The 26,403-nt window shown below is 43.0% G+C and overlaps 1 protein-coding gene across 4 annotated transcripts in view; it reads right to left on the reverse strand.

Annotated features, from left to right (window-relative positions):
• pard3bb (par-3 family cell polarity regulator beta b) overlaps window positions 1-26,403 on the reverse strand; it is a 188,141-nt gene that overhangs the window by 7,259 nt on the left and 154,479 nt on the right. For all 4 annotated transcript variants that reach the window (XM_062402122.1, XM_062402121.1, XM_062402120.1 and 1 more), the window contains exon 24: window positions 11,888-11,964. In XM_062402122.1, the coding sequence (XP_062258106.1) occupies window positions 11,888-11,964 (77 nt within the window). The remainder of the gene's footprint in view (window positions 1-11,887; window positions 11,965-26,403) is intronic.

Genomic DNA, 26,403 nt, shown 5'->3' on the forward strand with positions numbered 1-26,403 from the left:
ACCATTAGTTGATCAAATTGTTGAATTAAATGAATTGCCAGATTACTGACAAATTGTGGAAGTGATTAATCAAATAAAAACACCAGATATTTGCCTGTTGCAGCTGCTCAACCGTGGAATTCACAAGATTTCACTGTTAAAACCATTAGAGACACAATATCTGTGCACTTTTGGTTGGACAACACGTGCAGCTCTAAACAAGTCACAGTTGGACTTTTCCCTCTTTTTTCAAGCATTGTGCAGATTGATTGATTAATTCAAAAAGCCATTGACAGACTGGTCAACAATGAAAACAATCCTGAGCTGTGGCCCTGAGGTCTTATGAGAGATTCCATTTTGGGAATGGAGCAGAAATCCAGTGGGAATCTGCTGTAAATCCGTTGGCAAGTTTGGAATTCTCCCTCCAGGAACCCAGTGAGCACTGTGCAGCAGCTGGGGATTAGGGGGTAATGAGGATGGGAACCCATTACACACACACACACACACACACACACACACACACTCACACAGCCACATGCACACTCAGATAAGTATATAGGTTGTAAAATGAACAATTATGTCGACATACAGTGGGACCCCAAATACAGACAACTCAACATTCCTCATGAACTAACACACTAACACACACACACACACACACACTGCAAACCCTAGCTTATATGCAGCACTAGCTCCTAATCACCCCCTCTCAAACCCCACATACTCTGGAGGAGGCAAATTGGCACACAGCTGGAGATGAGTTAAGACTAAATGAGGAGTCTGTTGGTATGTGTGTGTGTGTGTGTGTGTGCAGTGTCTGTGTGTGTGGGACGCAGAGGGGAGATAAAAAAAAGTTAGAAACAGATGTAATGAATGGGAACAAATTTCTGGCACTTGCAACAACTTGTTTAACATAACTGAGAGAGTAATCAAACCAAGACGAAAGAGATAGAAACAGTCCGAGCAGAACAGCAACTCCCCGGACAGACTCAGCTTGATAGGGACCTGATTCAGGATGGCTTCTCTGATACTGTCAGATAGTTATATGGACGGATAGCGCACTGCGGGTACACAGGTTAGGTATTTGAAGGGATAATTGGAAAGTCTTCTCTCCAGGTCTGACAGTAATTGAGAGTAATGTGAGCCTCTCTAATTCCCTGGTATTTAAGAGATTTCTGATGGATTTCAGAGGAAACAAGGAGTTGTTATGTGTCCTCTGCAGCTGCCCCTCTCTCTCATAAACACACACACACACACGCTTTCACTTCTTCTCTCTGGAACCATGGCTGGACACAGCTGTTATCAAGGAACTCACACACTTACACTCAGCCATCTATCATCCCGGGCCTGTCTGAGAGAGACCAAGACGTAACGTGGTGACACAACACATTAAAACATCTCCGGAGAGCCAATGACAGCCACGTCGCAGATGGATCGTCTCAATAAAAAGCAAAACACACTGACGCACAAACAAACACAACACTAGACCAGAGGAGAAGTTGCAGATGAGCGAGGGAGGGTAAGGGAGGGTGAGAGTGATATTTAAAGTGAGTGAAAGAGGAGCAAAGGGAGGAAGAGGCGATAAACTAACTGCCACTTTAATTCACTTACCTCCTTTATGAGTCTTTCTAGAGTCGCGCCACGTCTTGATCTCCATTTAAAACTGATTCTGTGTTTGAGGTGTGGAGAGGAATACCTCATTTGTTTAAATTGCATCCAACGGTGTCAGATTCTCTGTCCCCACATTTTGACAGTCTGGTAATAAAACGGATTAATAGCGGGAAATTGTTCCACAACTGCTGTCGTAATGTCATTTTGGAAGCCGCGATGAAAACGTAGCTGCAGTGATATAATGTCCCCGGGGTTAGACTAACTGTAACTTAGTTTCCTCTGCCTAATGCGAGACTTCATTATGAAAGCTTTAATCACGGAGGCATCACGGTCCAAACAATAAGGCAATAAAATCCTAAGTGAGAAATAATGAAGGGTAGAGAAAGAAGTTTCAGCTAAGGAATGGTACGATACAACAGGGAAGCCTACTTCCAGGGAAGAACACACTAAAAATGAAAATGAAACCTGCTTCACATCTTGCAGGTTTTGAAATTTACATATTAGATTGGTTTTGGTCTGCGTTTAATATCTAAATTTCTATTGACTGCACACGATGCTGTGAGGAGCATGTGAGATGAAGGAGGCACCAGCCCGGCGGTGAAGGAGGAGTCTCCGGCAGCGAGCGGGGAGGCAGGGCTCTCAGCGTGATTGGCGGGTTGTCTTGTTGTGAGTAAGTGAAATCACTGTAAGCTGCGCTGTGAGCCCTCTGCACAGGTACAGTACACAGCATCTGGAGCCGTCTTAACTGTAAGTAAGTGAAGAGACCCCAACTCCTCACAGCTCAGCAGCAAAGTCATTAAGAGTGGCGCCTGCAGCAGCACAGAGAGGTCCTTCTGTTTTATTAGGGAGAAGCCCAATAAGACACTAAGCTGTTTTTCTACTTATGGTTAAGTGGTTACATACTGTGTGTGTCTGGGGGTGAGTGTGTGTGTTTATGGCAGAGATGGTGCTCTGTTGGTTCAGCTGTCAGTGTGGTTTGTCCGGGTGCTTGTGCATGTGCGTGTGCACGTGACCCGCAAACCCTCCCTTGCCTCCTGACCTCTTGAAGTCATGTGACACTCCTTCAGTTCCCACCAAACACTTAGAGGTGGGGGTCAAAGGCTAAGCAAGGGTATTATCAGCCAGGATTAGGGGGCATACCAAATACATAGACATAACATTCAAACCTTCAATACCATTTGGCAAAGTTAACAGCATTTGGTGGAGCACCGGACCATTAGTGACCCTGCAACTGGAGTGGAAGTCAAGCTGACATAATGTTTGTTTTATCACCGTGAACATCTCTGATATGGTTTAGAAACACTGATTTCCAGGGTCTGTCAATGGACCTTTCATAAGAGTTCAACACCCCCCTCTCACAGAATAGACTCATTGTATTTATTTGCTTCTTTTTATGTAAAAGTCTGTTTAGCATCATTACCAGAGGAGAGATTTCTGCAGTGATGTGTTGAAAATGAGGCGAATTACCTTCAAATATTCCCGAAAAAGAAAAGATGAACGGAGAGTTAAGAGCACGCACAAAAAAAAAAGAGGATTACACTTGTTAATTTCACTGGGGATTGGAAATAAAAAAACTAAAATCAAGACACAATCTTTTGTTTCTTGACCTACGTGGCGAAGGTGTAATTACAGGCCACTTCACAGAGGGAGGGAAATCTGTGTCAAGCCGTCTGGCCAGCAAGGAGCAAACAGACAAAGAGCAGATCACTAAAGAGTAATATCTTCATCTGTATTCCTTTCAAACAACCAAGGAGAAGATAGAGAGGAGGCGGATGAAAGTGGAGAGGATGAGAAGTTGGTGTAAACAGAAGACAGAGAGTAGTGAGGACAAGACCTAGAAAGAGGGAGAGACACAGGTTGTCTCCAAACAAGGTGTTGAGGAGAAACAGAATATTTTTCAATAAAACAAATGCATGCAGGGAAGGCATGTGGCTTAGGACAGTCAAGTTAGACAGAGGGAATAAGGGTGAAGAGGACGAGGAGGAGACGACACTGAGGACGAGGGAAATGAACGGGTGAAATGGAGAGAGAGAGAGAGAGAGTTTAGATTTGAAAGCTTAATGATGAATGGGCCAACAAATAGAAGAGATTGAGCCTCCCAGATGGAAGCTCAGAAGAAAAACACGAAAGAGGAAGAAAGGAGCAGAAAATGAGAAGGGAGGAAGACGAAAGCGAAGGGGGGGGGGGGGGGTAGAGGAGAAGAAAAGAAGGGAAAAAAGGCAGAGAAGCAAGTGCTGCCCTCCAGAGAGCTGGCATGCTGAAGGTCAGCATCTGCTGAGAATAATAGGCACTACTTTAGAGGAGAGAGAGCGCGCACACACACACACACACAGACACACACACGCACACACTTGTTCATACAGTTCATGTTTGAATGAAACTAAACACCTTTCAGGGGCTCCAATCTGTCTTTGTCAATAAAGTTCTGTCAAACAGGATAAATCCACCTGGAGATCACGAATTACAAACGGGACCAATCCAGCAAATTAACATGATTACACTCCCCTGTGTGTGGAAGTGTGTTTGTGTACAACTTTGGAATGTGTGTGTGTGTGTGTGTGTGTGTGTGTGTGTGTGTCAGTGAATGGGTGCATAATACAGAGAACTGGGTTTTAAGAATGCGATTGAAAAAGAGACAAAGATGAAACTGACCAGGATATAAAAAGAGGAGGAGAACAAGAGAACCAGTACGGTAATAAAGCACTTAAAAGTGTGAAGTATCTGAAAAAGTGAGCACATCAGAGAGGAACCGGGAGAGGGAATCAAATTAGAGTACAACCAAAAGCTGGGAAAACATGTCTTTGAAAATAAAAAGAGAAACAGTACTAAAAAGAAAATGAGATGGGAAAAGGACAGAGGAGAAACCCATTAGAGGAAAGTGAGAGGAACTGAGGGATGAGGGCCTTCCAGATGGTAAGAGACTGTTGCCTCGGAAACACGGAGAGGGCAGAACAATGGGGATTTGGAGTGGTTTGGTTTTTTCGCATCCCATCATAATGCGGCCATGCCATTTGGAAACTGAGTGACGAGGCTGCAGCCAAGAATTCGCAGAGGCTGACAATCGCAGGCAGCATCCACCGGGAAAAAATACATTCTGATCAACATTTTAAATGAGAGATGGCCCGTTTGCAGTGTTTACCCATTATGAAGGCCTGCCACACTCTATTCTCTCCTGCCATTCTTTCATAATGACACATAATATTTCGATATTTGTGCGTTTCTCACAATCAAACTAGAATGATTCTCATTGGAGTTTCTGAATCCACAAGATCCAGATTTACATTTGGATAAAAAATTCATATACCCATCCCTTTAACGTCAAGATGCAATTCCATTTACTCAAAAAGAAAAAAATGTCCTTTCTAACAATTTGAAAATAAATTAAATAAATCCTGGGTTCGCCCCCTCGTCAGGATTTCCATAACATCCGATCGCATCATTTTTGAATAATCCTGCTAACCCTCATTGATTTCTTCTTTAAGTCCTTTGTCCCCACTTGGACAAGCTGTTCCGAGATGACTGGATTTGTCCCCATATGAAGCCTGAGACAGTAACAATCTTCTAAGCATAAGCTTGGTCTGACAGTGTCCTGCATGCGCCTCTCGAGACTGAGCTCATCTGGGACCCAATCTGAGGTTGGCATAGATTTGTAGGTACAGGTACGTCTTTATCCACTTCCTGAAAGTCTTCAAACTAAAGTTAACGTTTAGTTATTGCAGTGTCATACGTAACCACTTATGGTTAGTATAGTGGATAACTTCCTGAACATTGTGAAATCAATTACTGGTAACGGCGTGTCCCATTCAAATAGCTTCCATTATACAACATCTTGAGTCAATAGGGTCTCCCTCTAACAAGACGTAATAGTTCCAGGCTGGTGAAATTTTGCTCTGTGGACGACCACAGGATACAAATCGCTGACAAAAATTGCAATCCCTCAAGAGCCATTATTTGGTATACAAGGAGGAGTTCGGAAAATGTACGAGGGAAAACGGGAGACATCCTGTCTGTATATGCTCAGAGATTTATATGAAAGAGGTTTGAGGGAGGAAAACAAACACAAACAGAGATGAACGCACAAACACAACCGTGTGTTCAGAAAACGTTTGTTTTGAACTTTGTCAATGAAGCCAGGGGCGGATCCAGAGGTGCCCTGGCCCCGGGTGAGTACTGCTTGGCCCCTGAAGAGCCCATGTCCTGTCAGTAGTCTTCTGTTTTTGTATAAGGATTAGATATGCTTAAATGGGCAACTTACTGAATTAGGAAATATGCATGGATGTTGGACATACAACTGGCTCCTCTGTGTAAATTGTGCCCCTGATTAAGAACAAAACCTAGATCCGCCACTGTGCTAAGCTTAGAACCACTGACCTCTGTTAAAAGCTGGAAAACATTAAATGTCCGTTTCATTGAAAACATGTGAATCATTTTCAACTTCAGTAGTGACTGCTGGATGTTGGAGCTGAAAGTAAAGACACAGGTTCACTAACACGATCGGCACATCCTCGCTGTTTTATTTCAACGTCAAACTCCAGCCGGTTGAAGTAACACGAGCTGCTTCCTGTTTCTACAGATCCATAAATCATCGACACGATTCACAGTGCCTTCAATTCCGCATCAAAGTACGTGACATGAGCTCAATTTCTGCACACGCTGATCATGTTGCATGTCCCACGTTGGGTAACGGGGGGGGGGGGGGGGGAACAGAACTTTGAATTCATGCACAAACTCATTTAATGATCATTTAACTGAGCGCTATAACTGAGATTTTCTGGAAAAAATGGTTGTAGCAGTACAGAGACGACAGATGGCCATTAGGCTGCTGCCAGATGTTAGCACTGCACAGCTGCAACTGCTGAAATGTATGAAGCCCCGTCCATATTATTGTTCTTCAGACAGACGCACATGATAACACATAATTCCTTAATGTATTCATGCACACATTTGATGATTGAAAAACTAATGTGAAGTCCACGGAAACTATCGTCTGCTAGGAAAAAAGTCGAATACATCCTTTGCCAACGATTGAAGATAAGCTCCATTACCTCTGTTTTATTCTGCCACTGTGTACAATTTATGTGTGTACATTTCACAACTCCATGACTCCACATGAGCCCAGTATCGCTTAACACCAGTTCTGGTCCAGGATACCCCCGGAAAAAAACCTGTTAAACATTTGCCAGCTGGGAGCCTGAAAGACAAATTTCCTCCCTCACCCCCGGGGCCCAGGCCTCTGAAAGCATATCATACCCTTGTCATGCCGGGACCCAGTGGTTCTGCAACACATTAAAGGTTGTAACCCAACATTTCAGAGTCCACGATGGAGATCAAAGCTGGGACCAGAACTCTTTCAAGCAGCAATGGGTGAACACATTAGAAACACTAGAAGCAGAGAACAAGAGCGGGTCAAGAGAAAGAGAAAGAGAAGAAAGGAGAGGGGGGGGCAGGAGTCTGTAAGAGGCAGGGTCTTTCTTGGGATCCTCCACATGGCTAACAAACAAGCAAAGTCTTGACGAGTCCAGAAACGTGCAAAAAAACAACTGGACAATGGGGCGGTTTGTGTCCACAGCAGTAAAGTGGTCTGGGAAACTCTCAGGCCCGGTTGGGAGGTCTCCTCAAGAGGGATGGAGGGAAGAGGAAACAGAGAGAGAGATGCTCACTGCACTTCGCTCCTCAGCGGAGAGAAAAATAATATTCAACAATGTCCTTTTCACCCCGAGTTCAGGGGATGAGGAGGGGAGGGGCGGAACGGCAGGAACAAGGAATGGAAGCAGACAAGGCCGAGAGTGGAGGGGAAATAAATGAAGAAACACAACAAAAAGACACACACAGGCAAGAGCGCACAACGCAGTTAGACATCTGCTTTCTAATTACTAGTCATCTAATTATCATTATAATGAGGAAGTGACAGCATTCCCAGAAACCTGAACAGGAACTCTGATCGGCTCTTTAAATCCAATAAGAGTAATAACAAGGACAAATGGGAGAGGGTGTTTGACTAATCCAATTGGGTCAAGGCTGCATTGGGAACAAGAGAGAGAACTGTTATTATGGAGCAAATGTGGAATAATGTCACATGGCAGATACTGAGGTATTTCGAAAAACAGTCATCAACAGAAACATGGGCTGATGGGAGACCAGGGGGTCACATCAGAAAAACACAAAGAGGGGGGGTTAGTTTATTATTTCATGGATATGAGGGGGGTGGGTTACGTCACGCACATTTAAACCAATTGATCTAGGAAGTTGGTTTGTCCTTACTTTAAAGTTTCTTTCTTGATGATGTTGACACAGATGAAATACATGATTTGCTGAATTACTTGCAGTAAATTTAGTTTCTTCAATCAATAAGAGACCGATTTCAAGGAGGAAGCAGGGGAAACTACATTTTCATTAAGTTTAAGGAAAGCAATGTTTTATGTGAATGAAACCTTAACGTTTGAGCTGTTAACTGCTTTTAATTCCATGACTCAATCAGCTTCAGATACTGATCAATTTTAGTTTCTGTAAACAATTAGCTTTAAGAAAGGTTTTTTATTCAGCACCAGAGAGAGAGAGAGAGAGAGAGAGAGAGAGACAGAGAGAGAGAGAGAGAGAGAGAGAGAGAGAGAGAGGTCAGTAATGGTGCACACATGGTACGGGGCACAACTTACTCATGTTTACACAACACACACATACAGTTTGATACCCATCTACTGACCCCAGGATGACTTAAACTCCCCCCCCGCACACACACACACGCACACACACAGGTGCGTAGCAACACACAGTAAAAGGCACGCATGCATATAAATCAGTGAAGTTATTTCAAACAGACGTACGTTCATTTCAAGCCACGGATGTTTCCTGAAGGTCATAAACCTCTTTCTTTCTCTTGCAGGTCTCTCTGCACTCTAATAAAAAAATGAAAAGTGTGCAGCTTCATCTTAAACCTGTTCATAAAGCACATGAATGTAAATTCTACTCTTAGTTTGAAACGCAGCCCCATGAATGTCTTTGGATGTTTAAATGTTGGATCACAACCCCGGGACACGTTGCAGCACCCCGGGGTCCTGACATGACAAGAGTATGAAAACGCTTTCATACATATTTCTGGAACCCCGGGGGTGAGGCAGGAAATCTCTCTTTCAGGTTGAGGCTGCAAATGTTTAACACTTTTTTTTTTTTTTTTTGGGGGGGGGGTATCCTGAGGTTAAAAACGGTTGTCACATGGGTGGAGGTACAGTGACCCTTTCTCACCCTCAGCTGGGTCCTTTGGGGGGAAGGCTGGAATGGGGGCGGAGAGGTAATTTCAAGAAAAATGGCAGAGAGGGATTTGAAGTGAAAGGACATGTGGTGTCGCGTCTACACCTCTTTCCTTTCTCTCTGAAAACCCACACAGCTCAGCTTGAACGACTTACAGAGGGTAAGAAAGAGAAGGAGGCCGTTTTCTGACTTGTAAGATCATCGGGTAAAGAACATACGATGCAAGAGCTGAATGTTTGAAAGGGTTTACACGTTGGTGATGGACTGAAATCACCAGGGTAAAAAATATTCAAACTGATAATATGCTTTCAAGTTTATCATCAGTGTTTCAATAACAACATATCAAGCCTAAATAATGCTTAGTTTATTAATTGCCTGTGAACCTTTTCTAATATCTCATTTCTAAAACATAATCACACTGACTGATCATTTGAAGGAGTAACAGAATATATAATAAACCCTTAGTGTTTCTGCTTTAGGCTGCTGCTGGGTCATGTTTTAATTTTAGAGCCATCAAGACCACGTCAAACACACACAGACACACACACACACACACACACACACAAACAGAGACACACACACACAAACACACACAGCATACCCCGTGCTCCAGTTAACTGACTTTGAGTCAAACATACAGTAACCGACTACACGGCCCTACAGGTATTTTTGGACCCACTTGGATCAACACAAATTCACAAATACAAACACACACACACAAACACAGTGCCTCCAACCCACACTCATACACTCACACACACACACACACACACACACACACACACACACACACACACACACACACACACACACACACACACACACACACACACACACACACACACACACACACACACACACACACACACACACACACACACACACACACATAGGTATACAGGCGTGCAGACTCTAAATACACACAGCCCAGGAGCTAATATATGTTTTCATAAGGTCAACAGCCTGGATGCGGTTTCCAAACATGATCTTTTTCTCCGACTCTCAGGCGCTGGAATATCTCCCGAGTGAAGTGACAGCAGGTGAAAGAGTCGAGACAGAGATGCAGAGGCAGGGAGGAAGCTAAAAAAAGACCGGTGAGGGAGAGAAATGATTCTGCGTCAGACATACAAATCACTGAGAAGGTAAAATATTTCTGACATATTCTACGTATTTATGTGGCAGCTCTTTGGTTTTCAGATTGGTGATTGACTCACCCTAAATATGACAGGCTGTTAGAAACATTCTATCTGGCATCCAGGCTACAGTGTAATTCAGCTTGTGCAGAATGGGGGTCTCTTCAGAGTCAAATCTGCTGATTGAAAGTCTCATTTCTTTGTCTTCACCTGTATCCTCACAGCATGTGTATGGACGTCAAATGTAAGAAAGATGTATAGTTGGTGACAGGAGTCTTTCAAATCACACTTCAGTCCTGTAGGAAAATGTGTCAGAGCTGTTCCAGGTCCTGAGTGGGCCGAGTGTCAGAGCAGCTTTTTGGAGAAAAATGACTCCGGGGCACTTTTTAAACATGAGGCCTACATGTAAAATTGGCACAGCATTTATGGGCTACAGTGCATGACTGAAAGTGGAAACAGAGACAGGGTGTACTGTATGTGTGTGTGTGTGTCAGTGTGTGTGTCAAATTTCCCAAGGCTTTTCAGATACCACAGCCAGACCTCAAAACTATCATCACTGTTCTCGCTCCCATCTGCCAAAGTCATCACCCACACATAGGAATACTCTCTCTCTCCCGCCCTCTCTCTCTCTCTCACACACACACTCACATGCGCATACACAGAGCGAGCGAGAGAGAGGGAGGGAGAGAGAGAGAGAGAGAAACAGAGAGATGATAGAGGTGTGAAAAAGCCATCTCTCATCATTTTAACAGGGGTGGGGACCTGGCTGTAAACTTTCTAACGGTTAAAACCTCTGTCTGTCATTCCACCTATTACTGACTTCCTCTCTCGCCCTCTCTCTATCTCTCTCTCTCTCTTACACACTCACACAAACAAACCTTTTGTCCGTTGTTGACTTGTTAGTCTGCCGAGGTGTGGGTAGTTAGAGGCAAATGAGCACGAGGTGAGAGGAGGCTTGTAACGTTTACCTTAACTTGAACAACTTTCATTTTTGGATGTAAACATAATGGTACAGTGATACTGGGACACGTTAAAGTGTAAAAGTAATTTAAAAAATCACAACAAAGTGTGAAAAGGAGGCGAGAGGATGGTACAAAATAAATTTAAAAACAGAGACTCAAAGATTAAATAAAGAAAATTAAAGTTTCGGTTTAAGTGGCAATTTATCAGATAAAATATTAGATGACATTTAGTTGTATAAAAGGAAACCAGGCTTCATGTAAACAACATTTCTGAGACAATGAGATTGTTGAAATTGTTATTTTTTTTTAAATAACATATTATTGCATCCAGCAAATTAAAAATTAAAACAGCTGCAATCTACAAGCTTTATAGTTGGAGACTAAAAGAAACTACAGGATAACACATATGATGATTTGAATATTAACCACTGGTGCATAATCCAGATGAGATTGTAGGTGAACAGTGTTTCCCCCCCCAAATGACAGGTCCCCAGATATAGGGCCAGTGCTATGACAGGGTCTGCCTCCCTTCTGAGGACCACTTGCCCTGTGTGAAGGGGGAACACACATCTAGAGCCTAGAGAGAGAGAGCAGGCTAAGAGCGCTGTGCACAACTTCACTGTGACGCAATGGAACGAAAAAAACACTGCGTTGGAAATCTTTTATGTGAGCATGAGAAGAAAAACATTTTCTCAAATCATTATAAAACTGTGGTTGGACCCATTAGGCTGTGGTGGGCCGCCACTAATTAATGGGAAACACTGGTGGGGAAGCAGATCCGGGAGTTAAGGGATCAGTTTTCAACCCCTGTATGAGTGTGTCTTCCCAAGGGAGAGGATAAGGTGAGTTCCTGGCTGAGACTGAGGCCTCCGGAGACATGAAGAAAAGCAACCAGACTATTTAATTAGAGGAGAGGAGAGGAGAGGAGAGGAGAGGAGAGGAGAGGAGAAGCAGTACCTTGGTAAGGAGGCATACTGTCGCTCCACCTCTTCATAACGTGGTGCCATCCGAGGATCTGCCCCTCTGCCTGGCATCTGGTGAAGAGAAACAACTGGTTAGTTTGTGTTTTTTAATTACCTCCGTCCATGGTTATATTGTCACTCATGTCCATTTGTTTGCTGTTTGGTTTGTTTGTCAGCAGGATTACACACAAACTGCAGAACGGATTTCTACGAAACTTGGTGGAGGGATGGGACATGGGCCGAGAATCCATTAAATGTTGGCTTTGCTCCAGACAAAAGCGGCTAATCCAGAAATGTTTTAACACTTTCTAAACCATCACGGGATTCAGGCTTTTATTCAGAGGGTCTGTTTTATGGCCGTGTACAAAATCCAAATAAAAATCTGGATCTGGTGGATTTAAATGTGGTGTCATTAGGAAACTGTATGGCCTGAGCGAGGGTATGTGCTCATTCTCGTTTAAAACAATTATTTTTTATAAATTAGTACCTGCTGCAAGTTCATATAAACTGAAAAATTACAAAAACGTCTAAATGTGTATAGTGACCATAAGGTCCTAGTTTTCTGTGTTTATTCATGTGTGTTTTTGTGTCTGTGATACAGGGATAATGTAGGATTGACAAAGGCTAGTTATTAAGGATTTAGAGTCAGAGTTTTGGTCTTCCAGGGTGTGTGTGTGTGTGTGTGTGTGTGTGGGGGGGGGTCTCTATTAGATTAGGTTACTTAATTACAGGATGCAGTCATCTTGCTCAAATACACACACACACACACACACACACACACACACACACACACACACACACACACACACACACAGACACACACAGACACACACAGACACACACACACAGGTCTCATCCTCATTTTGAGGAAAAGAAAAGATTAAGTCAAGCTGCTGACAGTTGAATGTCTCTTACTCTTCCTCTCTCTCCTTCTCTCACTCACCCTCACTTCTAGTTTCCTCTTCCTCCACTTCTTTCCATTCCTCTCGCTCTCTCTCTCTCTCTCTCTCTCTCTCTTATGGATTATCCCTGTCTATTCAGCGGGGAGATTCCGGCTGCCGCGGCGCTCCTTAAAGGAGCCGACTAAACCCCCAACGACAACCTCAACCAGCTCCATTAACACACACAAATCCAAAGACACACATATGTAGACACGCAACAAGACAGTTTCTTTGTAACTTGATATTTTGAACGACACTCATTTCAACAGAATAAGGGGCTGAGAGAGAACGTGGGTATGAGTGACTGTTGTTACTCTGCATGAACGCTGAACTCGGCTGATAAAACGTAATACGACAAGGGTGCAGAATTAGTCACAACCCTGCTGCTGTAAAATTAGGCTGTTTTGGGTAACACACATCTCTTATTGATAACATTGCAAAAAGAGGGATATTAAATCCATAAGAACATAATGGAAAGAGGGTGAAGTGTGTGTGTGTGTGTGTCGCGAGCAGTGAAGACAAAAGGTTGAGGGTTTCATAGAAAACTGTTTCCTTCTCCGCTCCTCGACTCAAGGTACGGCGGCACACGTGAAAGGTGCTGAGAATGAGATATCACAGACTTTTCTATTCTCTCCATCTCTACTCATTTCTCTGCAATTCCAAGGGAATGATGCCAGGAGGCACAAGAAAAAAAAAAGAAAGAGTTGCTGGTCCTGCTTTCTTTTGAACACCTGTCATTACAGCTTCAATATCTCAGGGAGAGAGACAGCGGAATAATAGGCGGGGAAAGAGTGGCGGAGTGAAAGAATGAGAAGAAGATGGGGAGGAATAAAAGGAGAGTGTGAATGAGAAGCAAATGAGTTAAAGAGAGCAGGTGAGGGAGAAATAGAAAGATATGAGGCCTTGTAAGCGGTGGCAGGAGGAGAGAGCGGAGATGAATTAATTAGAAATCAAGTGAGCGCATGGGGGTGAAGATGGAGAGGAGAGAGCGTGGAGGTGAAAGGGGAAATTAGACACACCATTTAAACAAGATGTTAAAAGACGGAAGTGGAGATAGAGGGAGAGAGAGAGGTGTGATGTGACGGGGAAGGGCGGCAACATCTGGAGAGATGACTCAGGGGCCGAGGAAAAAGCAGAGAGTCGTGAAGGAAGGGGTGAAGAGGAAATCAAAGAGAGAAGGAGGGAGGTGTTGAAGAGAAAGGGGTTAAATAGCTTTGATGGAACTGTCCTTTAGGGATAAAGCTGGTGTTATTCCACGTTTTGCCTGTCGTCAAGGAATCCCATTAAAAGAGTGGAACCATGAACCGTATCTAAAGATGGACGATGCCTCTCCACCTCCTCCCACTATCCAGAAAAGAAGCATACAAATGAGGCCATTTTGCACATTTGGAGTCATTTGAACACAGAAACCATCTTTATTTAGCATATCCTTAAACTTTTGGGTCAATGTCCCATCTGCTAACATGGAGGAGGCGGGGTTTATGACCTATACTGCAGCCAGCCCCTAGGTGGTCATTGAGAAGACTTGGATTCACATTAGGGGAGCTGTCATGTCATCCATCATTATATACAGCCTATGAATGGATCTAGCTTTATTCTCACGTCAAATAAGCATTTCTCACTTCATCCCTTTAAAATGCAGTAGATCGTGCACTGAGGGGACGTTTCAATGCAGACAGTCAGTGTATACGTGGAATGAAGCTCTTCTGCTCAAGTGTGTGAGGCTTTGTTTGTTGCCACACTCATGATCAAGAGCAGATTACTGCGTGGCGCCTCATGCTGAGGAAACACAAACAGACAAACAGTCTAATGAATGTGTGCATGTGTGCATATGAAGTGAGGCAGTGTATGGGAGCATGGCAAATAACTGAAGAGACTTCAGAATAACATTGTTTGTGTGTCTGTGTGTGTCCTTTTTGTTTCAGCTTTTGTACATTTCTGTTTACAGGTGCAGCAAGTAAAATAATACAAATAAATATATAATGGTGTTTGATGCCATGAGACACATCCCAGTGAATCCAGCTTGTGTTTGAGAGTAAATCTTTTTTAGGCCGAGGTAACAAAACACATGATAATGCAGCAAAATGCTGAAAATGTGACAATCCCAGAAAGCAAGAAGATCCCCCAGGTTGTTTATGAGCTGAATGGCTTTCCAGCTCCGATACAGCTGCCTGGCATTAGTCTGTAGCTGTTTGGCATTTGTGTGTGTCTGTGTGTGGGTAAGAAACACGCACACACACACACACACACACACACACAGAGGGGAGTCAGAAGGAGATGCTAGATGTTAGTTTACTCAGTGTTCATAACTGTGACAGGAGTACAGTGCAGGGCAAACACTATGACAGCTGAGCTTGTGGGGCACACACTTTACACAACTTCTCTTTTTTCTTATGCACATACACAGACACAAACACACACACACACACACAAACACACACACGTAGAGTTACATTTCCACACTCGTATCAACAAGTGCAAGGAAAAACTTTATCTTTGAAGTGCAGCTAGTGTTCACATAGACGACCTCTCTCATGCAGGCAGCTAAATACACACCCTTCTCTCTCTCCAGGTGAATATGCACACACACACAGACACACACATACACATGCTTAAAACACACACTCCCTCTCGCTCACAGAGGACTGAGCCAGCGTAGCACACTGGTTGGGGTAATGGTCTAGTGAAAAACCATTTCACGGCGTGGCGAGCAGCGGAGAGGCAAGGAGGAGAGCGCGCAAATCAAGCAGAAGAGACCTGATACTGACGGGAGAGGGAGAAGACACACACACACACACACACACACGCACACACAAGAACTGTCTCAAATTTGTGCACACACACAGACTTGCACACAAACACACACTGTTAGAGCGGCTCATCTGTCTCCTTTCAACAGACCCTTCAATTTACCCATAAAACACACCACACCCTCACTTTCGGCACTGACACACACTCACACTTTTTTTCTGTCTTGGTCTATCGCTCACACACACAGACACACACACAGACACACAGACACACACACGACTGCTTAAACATCCCATCCTATTCACTCGAGCTGTTTCAAGGATTTCAAAGGGATTTAGATCGACATGAAGCATTTGGTGAATGCATGCCGCCCTCAATCAGACCACTTAGCCCCAAATCCTCTCTCTTCAACACGTTTTGTTCCTCTCCTTCACTCCTTCATCTTCTCCCCAGCCGTTTCTCACATCTCTCTTTCATCCTCTCGTCCTCGAAGGGTCTCTCCCTGTACGCACCTCATCTCCTCCCTTCATCAACCAACTCTTGTTTAGTAAACTCAAACGTTTCTCGGTGTAATTTCAAAAATCCTTTTCTTTCTATGTCCTACGTGATGTCGATTTCCTGTTCCCTCCATCTATCACTGATTTTAAAACTCTTTATTCATCATGCTCTCTTCTATTCCATCCCTCTTTCCTTAGTTGTCCCCTTCTCTTTCTTTTGCTTCCAATGTCCTTTTCTCCTCCTGTACATCGATAAGAAATGATTTTGTTCCCCTTTCTGTTCTCCCCCCCATGGTGCCCCTGTACCCAGCCTCCCACCCAAGCAGAAATCGATGAATAAGGGAAGGCTGGTTCTAATCCGTATCAGACGTATCGCTCTGCTCAGCCAGCACTTTGAGCTGACTCAATTAAAACACAGTTCTGAATAGGCTGCGGTCCCTTTGTGTGTGTGTGTGTGTGTGTTGAACTGCAGTGTGTATCTAATCATTGAATGTTTGTGTGTGTATTCAGTTACATATGAGTGTATTTGGATGAGGGCCAACTGATGAAGTCTGTGACTGTAAATCCAAGTGATGATGTGCATGTTAAGATGACTTTGGTGTCTGTGGTGAATTCACACATGATAATTAAGGCTTGAAATACTTTATAGATGAACTTCCTGCTTTCAGAACAAATCCACAACTGGTTTGTAATAAAAGATCACTGATATATCACAGACTGTAAATAATATGAATGCTGGTGCAGCGGTCAGGGGGTGGAGCTACGATAGCAAGGTCCCGTTGAACCAAACCCTCCACCAATCACGAGTCAAGCTTTGACAAGGACTGTGATCTTTACATTTTGAGTATTATTTATTTTGAGAGTTAGCCAAATTATAAAATGAACTACTGTCTGCTACACAAGGTAAACAACCTCCTGTACTGTGTTGTGTTTTAAAACGTGAGCAATTTACAGTCACTGCTGCAGTTACACAGTTGTGTTGGAATACAATCAGTCTACATTTGATCCAAATGCTTTTATAAGTTCTCAAAACAAAACAAAGTGACACTATCTCAGTGATAAGTGCAGAGTTTCACAGTATAATCAACAGTACAAAATGTTTTTTAGAGCCCATTTACCCCTGATGAGCCACCAACGTTTTAATTATCCTTATTTTTTCATTGTTAAAACTTTAATTCAGATTTTTTCCACAGCTGGCTGTCTGCTATTAGTCGGCTTTTGTCAGCGGTTCATATTGAAGGCCAGTCTCTGTGATTACTTCACCCCAGGCATGCTCTTAGTACAGTACTCACACATACACACACACACACTCACACAAATCCATGCATACACAACCACATACTTAATCAGACTCTTGCACATCCACATCATAAGTGTGTTTATTAGGATTAATGCACCTTGTGATGATGATATTAGTAATATGTAACCTTAATCCAAGTGTTGGAGAAAAGCTCTACCCCCCGTCTCCTGCAGCTTGACACACATCACAGAGAAATCCAGTAAAGGTTTTGGAAGCAGACGTTGTATTTTCTCTTCTTTTTCAAAACTCATTACATTTAGTTTACAACCATAAAAACCTCTGGCCACAGGCGATGAGTTGTGATGTCATCCACTGTCACTCAAGTAATGAAAAACAAGACAACAGGGCGAAACAAGCTCATTCATTTTTTCCTTCCCCTTCTTGTATCTCTCCATTCATTCACCCCTGCCCTCCGCCACAACACCCTACATTTATTCTTCTCTCTAAAACTCTCCATCTGTTCGCTGTATACCATCCATCCCTCCTTCCATCCATTTATTCTAGAGAAGCCAGTAATTGCAGCTGGCTGGTGAAGAGCCATCCATTTGCTCCAGCTAATTACTACAGGCTCTTGACAAAGTAGCACTAAAGCAGAGAGAGTCGACAAGCACATTCACAAGAACATGCTAATTCAAATACAAGCTCACCTCTGCACACACACACACACAAACTATTCTAATGAGGACTTCCCTTAGCTCATCATTATTCTAGTGACAGTGCGTTAACCTCACTACCTCGCTGTGCAATGTGAACGCCATTGTGACTCGTCCATCGCTCCAGTCTGATTGAGAAATGCATCATCATCGCCATCATCTTCCTCATTTATGGTTTTGAGACATTTTGGGAAAATCTACTCATTTGCCGATACACTGATGTCACTGACTGAAGATACAGTCAGCAGCTGCTTAACGGGAGAGAAACAGTCTACCTCCGTCCCCTCATGAGAAAATACACATGCCAGCAAGTTCTCTATCTATTAATAAGGTATATATCTTCAATATCTAATATATAAAAAAACTAAATTCAAATACGTTCCTTGTTGCTTTTACCAACCGCACACATGCTATAGATTTTCTCATCTGTTAGTCGGCTGGTTGGCAAAAAGGTGCCTTTCCTGAAATATGACAATATTCCTTTAAAGCAAATATAAAACCAAACACACACTGAATTGATAAGCTAGGTCAGAATTCATGGGAGTAAGTGTAATAAGATAAAAAGATTAAAAAAAAAACCAAACACATTTGGTCTCTTAGCTTTGAAATAAAATCCATTGGACTGTTATTCACCCGCTTGTAGCATTGTGATTCATCTTTGAGACAATAAAAATATGTTTAAGTGGGTGATGCTCTATGTTTGTGTGCTTGTGTGTGTGTGTGTGTGTGTGTGTGTGTGGACGGACTTAAAAAACACAGTATAAGCTGTGGGCTGGACAGTGAAGTTTCACAACCATAAATCTCAGCACCTGCACCAGCCCCGGCAAAGTAATCGCTGAGTCATTGCTATTGATCAACCACCCCACAAGACCTCTGCACACATAAAGCATTATGTTCATTTTGTGCGGCTGGGTTGTAAAAATCTCACTCGGCCCTGCTCAGAGACACAGAGAGAGAGAGAGTGATGGACAACAGGACAAAGCAGAGGAGGACGATGGAGGAATAAAATAATCATGAGGAAAATTCGCTTGTTTGTTTACCGCACCAAAGAAGCACCGAGGATCTTTATTCACAAACCCCTCGTCCTACTGAAATGTCAGCAAAGCCCTGGAATAAAAGGGCTGAGAATTAAGACTGGAGCACAGTTAAATGTCACAGCGCTGTTGAGCCTCTGGTACAATTAAGACCACAGAAGGTCAATTTCCCCCAAAGCACGCAGCTTAGAGACTCTCCCATGAATACAGCGATTAATACTACTTAATGCAGAGCATATCCTGTTTATTTAGTAGGTCTGTGAGGGGAGTGGAACACACTGCATATTAAGTTAGGGTGTGTGTGTTTGTATGCAGATCAGTACATAGACCTATCAATCAAATTAATTCTTTTTTTTTTAAATGGCATTTTAAGTTTATCAAGCGAGGCGCACACAAGACACAAACGCACACATGCTGACACACACGTGATAAACACAGATTTGTATCTTCAAACTTAAAGATATGTGAAATATGAAACGAGCTGTTTAAAGACAGGACGCTTTAATTTCAGCTTGTTGGTAACAATGCACCATCAGGTGGACAAGCACCCTTGTGTAAAACAAACCGTGGTGGATGGGAGCCGTCATAAATATGTTTTATTCTTTTTGAACAGGTTTTGTGCTTAGAGGCGTTTGTCGTTTTCTTTTACTTGCATTGGTTTTCTTTGTGTTTAACGTGCAACAAGAGTAAAAAATCAAGTAAAATGTTCAAACGTCACTCGTCTACACCTCTGTGCTGTCTGTGCTCAGGGTGGAGAGGCTAGAACCCGACCATCAAGTTTTCCCTGTTTAATTTCTCAGGTGCTGCGCTGTCTCATAAACTCTGTGTGAATCTATTGTGCATGTAAAGGCATTTTCAATGTTTGTTTTTTCTTGCAACGCCTTGCATTTAGCTTTTTGTTATCACCACAAAGTAGGTAGTATGTTTGGTTTGTTTGTCTGTTAGTAAGCATGATTCTGCAAAGACTACTTGAACAGACAACTACAAGACTAGGTGTAAGAATGCAGCATGGGTCAGGAATGGCTGTAGGATGGATATATGTGTGTGTTTGTGTGAGTGTGTGTGTGTGTGTGAGTGTGTGTGTGTAAAATGGGGTGCACATGAACACAAACTAAATTTCACTCTGCCAACCACCTTATGGACGATAAAGCATGGAGCCTGTAAAGTGTTAAATTCTGGTTGGTTGGTTATGAAACTGTGGTGGGACAAATTCGATTATGGTGGGTCGCCACAGCCTGGATAATGAACTGCTTTGACATGGAGAGAGAGAGAGCATTAGCCTTGGTAGAGGTATGACCTCTCAGAGCGTCCCTTCGTATCGTGTCAACAACACCATCAGCACAATGTAATAACATATTAAGAAATGACCTTGACCTTTGGTTTATGAATTTATGTTAAAGTCACACATCTTCTCACACTGTTCTGTGGCTGGTTGTGCTTTGTTTTGATAAATAAAGAGCAAAGAAGTCGGCTTGGAAATGAGATGACGCCGCCTCCGGCTGTTTAGTCTGCACCAGAGTTCAACTAAGAGCGTTCACACCAGCCCAAATATACTGCACGACACTGGCAGATGCTCCAGTTTGTTTGAACTGGTTGGAAACAAGTTAGGTGTGAAAACACGGACAAATGTTTTCCTTTAAAGGAGGACTAACTTTTTCTCCCTAGATGGGAATTCAGTCCACATTATGGGAATGTGTTAACAAGTTCTGTCCCTGAACAGGGAAATACGATCTTCCTGTAGCCATTTCTGTAAGTGTGTGTTTATTTTATATACACATATATATTTTAGGAGTGAGAAAAGTGAGGGATATAAATGAAAGAGAGAGAGAGAGAGAGAGAGAGAGAGAGAGAGAGAGAGAGAGAGAGAGAGAGAGAGAGAGAGATGGGAAACAGTGAAAGTGGTGGGAGAGGGAGAGAGATGGGGATAAATAAATGATAGTAAGAAGGAAGGTAAGGCGATAGCTGAGAGGCTCGGATTAGTCTCTGCTGCAGAGCTTTCTGAGAATGACACACACACCCACACACACACACACACACACACACCCACACACACACAATATTAATGTGTGTGCACGCCATATCAAGTACACGTCCCTGCAATGACTTATACACAAATATATGCAGTTTAAAAAATAGAATTGGAAGATGGAAGACACACAAAATCACCCATACATCTAAGACCCTTACACACACACAAACACACACAGCCACAAACACACACAGCCACAAATACACACACACACACACAGCTACACAAACACACACACAAACGTTTATCCAATCCTTAGTGTTCTTAACAGTTAAGCTTGTCCTTGAAAGTGCAAGGTGGGCAGTTGATAAGGGGACAGAGAAAAAGAGAGAGTCTGCGGTGATGGTGGCACATATAGCGGGACAGAGAGAGGGATGAGGAGAAGGAGAGCTGAAAAAAAAAAAAAAAAAAAAAGTAAGGCCAGATAATTTGGTTACCTCTAAGCCCCCTTCCTGCCACCCAGATAGTATATCCCTTACCCCTCCTACTCTCCATCTGTGTGTCTAACTCTGTCTCTCAAGCCCAAACTTCCGGACTTAAAAAAGTTCCCCCCTTTGAGGATTAGGGGGAACAAAGAAAGGTGAATTCCAAGGAAGACGGAGAGGGTGGAAGAGAGCACGAGAGGGAAGTAAGGGAGAGTAAAAAAAGAGGTACGGGTTAAAGGGGACACAATATTACCTGACAGAGACGTACAGATGATGGGAGAGGGGACGGAGACAGCAAAGATGAGATACAGTTACATTTCTACCCCTTCTGCCATTTTTATAATGTCAGCGCTTTAGGTATTTGTGGATTCTTGAATTATTTATTTCTTTCTTTATGATATCTCAGGAGCAGGATTTAGCATAAGCACATAAGAGCAGCGCCGCCACGTTTCTACTGAGTGTAGCCGTGTGTGTGCGCGTTGGAAATATATAATTTTTTTACTTCACATTTCCATTTGTGTGTGTGAGTGTGTGTGACCATGGGAGCAGGTGGCTACAGTGGCAGGTTAGATGGAGCAGTAATAGGATGAGAGTGACACTTTCTCTCTCTCGCTCTGCCTCCCTCACACACTCCCTTCCTCTCTCAGATGATTGGCTCCAGTCGGGGGGGGAGGCAGGATGTCTTTTGATTCCGTTGCCATATTTCCAATATTTGTTATGTCTTCTAATCTCACGGAAGTCTTGACCTCTTCTCTCCTATTGTCTCCTCCGTCTCAACATGTTTTATATATATCTGGTCCTCTCCGTTTTTCAACTTCGCTCCCTTTCCTATTTCATCTCCTCTGTTTTTCCTCTGCTCTCATTTCTTCTGACATCCTGAGGAGCTGGAGTCTCTCCTCACTTCAACTGATCTCCGGCACACATTAAAACCTGTTATCAATCCCCCGGTATTTTGTCAGAGCGAGTGAAACAAAACAATAATTATGAATCTGGGCTGACGGTGTCTTTTCACATTAGCAATGTGATATAAATCTGAGATGAAAAACCCACATAATGATGAAATGATAATAATATAGGATTTTTTGAATGTGCTACATGTGTTCAAGGTTGTGTTTGGTTGTTGCAGCGAGTGTTGTATGTCCTGCGTGTGTTGTTGGTATGACTGTGAACATGTGAAAGGATGCGACACACTGGGCACTCGAAGTAAGAAGTGTGGAAAATGGAGGCAATATTAGCTTTTGTGCTGGATGACATGCTCTGGAAAGAGGCAGGAATCCACTTGCTGTGCTGGGTTTGTGTTGGAAGTGTGGACCTGAATTCATGTTCACAAGTGTGCAGACACACAAAGCCCAAGGTCGGTTGCTCTTTCTGTGGATTGTAAGTGAAAAGAAAGTGCACACGACTATACAAAACCCCAAAATAGAATTATATCGCGAACCCTCTCCTACTTGTAATCAACGTTTTCTAGAAATTGAACAAGCTGCTTAGAAAAAATACTTTCATAATGAATCTAAAAAGGTTCGTGCCACAGACTGTAAATGACATGACTGCTCTCACAGCGTCTCAATCATCCCCTGGTGGCCGGCTGCAGTATAGTTGGTAAACCCGGCCTCCTCCATGTAAGCAGATTGGACATGGCCCAAACTCACAAGTCAAAACACTTGGCATTTTAGGAAGCCCTTATCACACCTATGTTTGTTCAATTAACTATTTGATATAAAAAACAGGATAAAGCACCATGATTGACAGCTGAGACTGACTCGTGATTGGCCGAGCAGATGTATGGGTGGGACCTTGCTACCATGGCTACATCCCCTTATCGTTACTGTGCAGACTCTCTGGTGCCAAATGATGTCTTCAGCTCAAGATGACAACATTCATGTCCAGGATATTTCAGTTTCTGGACAGTGGGGGAGAGAGGAGACATGTTGTCCATCTTTCTAACTAAACATCACTGAACAGTTTTCAATTTGTCTGGAAGCTCTGACTTGGCTGGAGGGTCAGATATCGCCTTCGCTACGAGGCTGGAAGGTGTCATCTATCACATACCCTCCCAGAAATAGAGATGGACGTTTTCTTGCAGACATAAGCAGTCTGCCGTGGATTGGTCAGGACGTCGACTCAGCTCGAGTCCAGGTGGGGTAGAGGAAGAGAAGCGAATTAGAGAAAGTAGGATGGATGGGAAAGAATGAGAAATGTAAGGAGAGAGCAAGATGGGGATTAGAAACCCTCCGAAAGGCAGTCACTTAATTTCCTGGCTTACCTGGCTATGATTATCTCCTGGGTGGGAATGGAACGTTTGATGTCCTGGGACCAGACTAATCCTTGGTGACTAACCTCAACCTCTCATTTCCTCTGGATTAGCTCACTCTGCTACTTAATAAAAAAGTTGAAGGTGGACTGATATTAACCTACAGTGAAGGAGAGAAAGACAGATTGTGTCTCTCCTTCTCCGACAGTGGATCCTGTCCTTACACCAAAAAAATGTGAGCATTTGGTCAGACATGTTAAATCGTCTATGTTTCCTAACAATAACCTCTTGTGGCTTTGTGAATAATCAATGAATGGTGTTGAGAAGCTAAAGTGGATGTGTCACATTTTGGTAGAGCTCAGATACGGATGATCAGGGTGGACAAAAGGTTTTACTTTTTTTGGGGGGGGGGGTATTTCATTCTGTTAATCCTGATCAAGATCATTCCCAAACCTTAACTGAAAAAAGAAGATATTAAATACTTGAGTCTTTACTATTGTGTTATAATAATAAAAGCGTGGCAGCAAGCTGTACCTTCAAAATGACTCACACTTATTTCAACACAACATAGAAACACACAGTGATTTCAGGAGAATGAGTCAACATGATTACCACAACTGAAAAAAACTAAATTTCATCAATAGTGTGAATTTGATAACAAGAATGTAATTCTGATGCGTATGTGGGGCCTTTTCGATGATTGGAGAAATTGCACAACTGTCACAAGCAGTCACTGTACATTTCCCTCCGCTCCGTATGCAATGACAGAAATTAGGAAGGATCAGGAAGGCCCTCCACATTGTAGGACTTAATGATTGGCGGTGATTTGCAAATTCACACAAGGACTTGCAACTCCCACAATTACACAGTTTTACATCTCTGAGAAGCTGCAAATTAACTGACAATTTTTCAGAAAAAGCTTTTTTTTGACAAATTATCATCACAGTTTTATTTTCCTCACCAGGCTTTTCTCAAGAGGGATGGCCTGAAGTGTTGCCAGGTTACCCGCCAATCTGACCAATGACATGTCACTTGACCCTACTGTCGGCCAATGCCCTGCCTCCAACTACCGGCTGGGCCCCAGCTGGCCAATTAGCTTGCCTCTTAGTGTGGAGCTCGGCCAATGAAACGCCCCGGGAGACTTCTGTTCATCTGAACTCACAGATGGGTGGACAGAGAAGGAGAGAAGAGGGAGAGCGAAAGAGGATGAGGTGTGTGTATGTGTGTGTGTGTGTTAGTGTGTGTGAGTGTGTGTGTATGAGTGTTTGTGTGTGTGTGTCTGTGTGTGAGTGTGAGGGACTTGGCCTGAATGCCCAAACACATTGAGACATCTTCACTGAAGAGGTTGGCTAGTTTTGAGTTAGCAGTTGGAACCAGATCTCTCCATTTACCAACGAGAGACTTCTGTCGCTCGTAGAGGAAAAGAAAGGAAACCAAAGTGCTAACGTGCCAGATTTGAACATGGAGGAATCCTACGCTTTAAACTGTAATGATGGACGTTCCATTTAAAACTCTATACATGTTAAATGAGGATAATATGCAACTTAAAGATGATTTCACTTTTTGTCGACCCATAAACTTGTTTCCAATGTGCGGCAGTCTGTGTCTGATTGTTATTATGGCTGCATTACACAGCTCTAACTCAATTTTCTTTCTCTTCTTAATCACTTCCCTGTCTATCTCTGCTTTTGCTTTAAAACTAATAAAAAACACCAGGGCAGGCCAGTGACTTCTCCTCCATTAAGCCTAATTTGATCAAAAGCTCTTTCAACTAAAGTTGGCAAACTGTGACAATTTGAGTATTAAATGGAAAGGCATATAAATATTACTGTGTGCTGGAAAAAAGAAAAAATAAGAAAAATCAGTTGAGCCGTTTGGGGGAAGCGCAGTGGAACTTGAAAAGCTCTCTCCCTGCCTCACTAGTTACACTGATTTGCAGTGAAAATTCTCCCAGCATTTTAGCCGCATGTCTATTCTTTATCACAGAAAACATTAAGTGAAACTGACTTTCTTTCAGTCAGCATTTTGGACAGCTGTATTGGAATGCCACAGTTACATAAGCTCAGCCTCGCACTATCTCAGCAGGGGACTTGAGTTTCCTCTCTATTTCTGTGCAGCTCTTTGCTGAATCTTTTCACTCGTCTCTTTTACAGATAGCACTTTCTTACTGGACATTTTTTTGTTCACTGGCGAATTCATTTTCACCGTCGTCAAAGTTCATCTGCGGTGACACGAGTACAAGGGAAGACAAATACGTAGAGGAAAATGCAACAGTTGCAAAAACAACTAAATTGAACAGAAACAAATTCCAAATCGTGTATGCGTGGTATGTTTGTGTACATAAGCGTTAATTTGATTTGCTATGCATGGTGGCATGTCAAGGAAACACAAGCCATCCAAGTAGTTGTACCCAGTCTACACAAACACATGCCTCAGAGCTGCCTGCGGGTGTTTGTCGCAGCTTTTCTCAAAGTCTGGGCAGAAGTCGTGAGAACTCACATGTAAATTCGATCAAACCTTAACAACATCAGGACTCATGACCTGTACCTGGAATAAACTGCTCACTCTCTCCTAATTCTATTTATCAATTTGAAGGACACCTCTTGAGCCTGTGCAGGGTTCGCTTATCC

The sequence above is a fragment of the Platichthys flesus genome, chromosome 13 (assembly GCF_949316205.1).
Source record: "Platichthys flesus chromosome 13, fPlaFle2.1, whole genome shotgun sequence".
Classification (NCBI taxonomy): Eukaryota; Metazoa; Chordata; class Actinopteri; order Pleuronectiformes; family Pleuronectidae; genus Platichthys; species Platichthys flesus.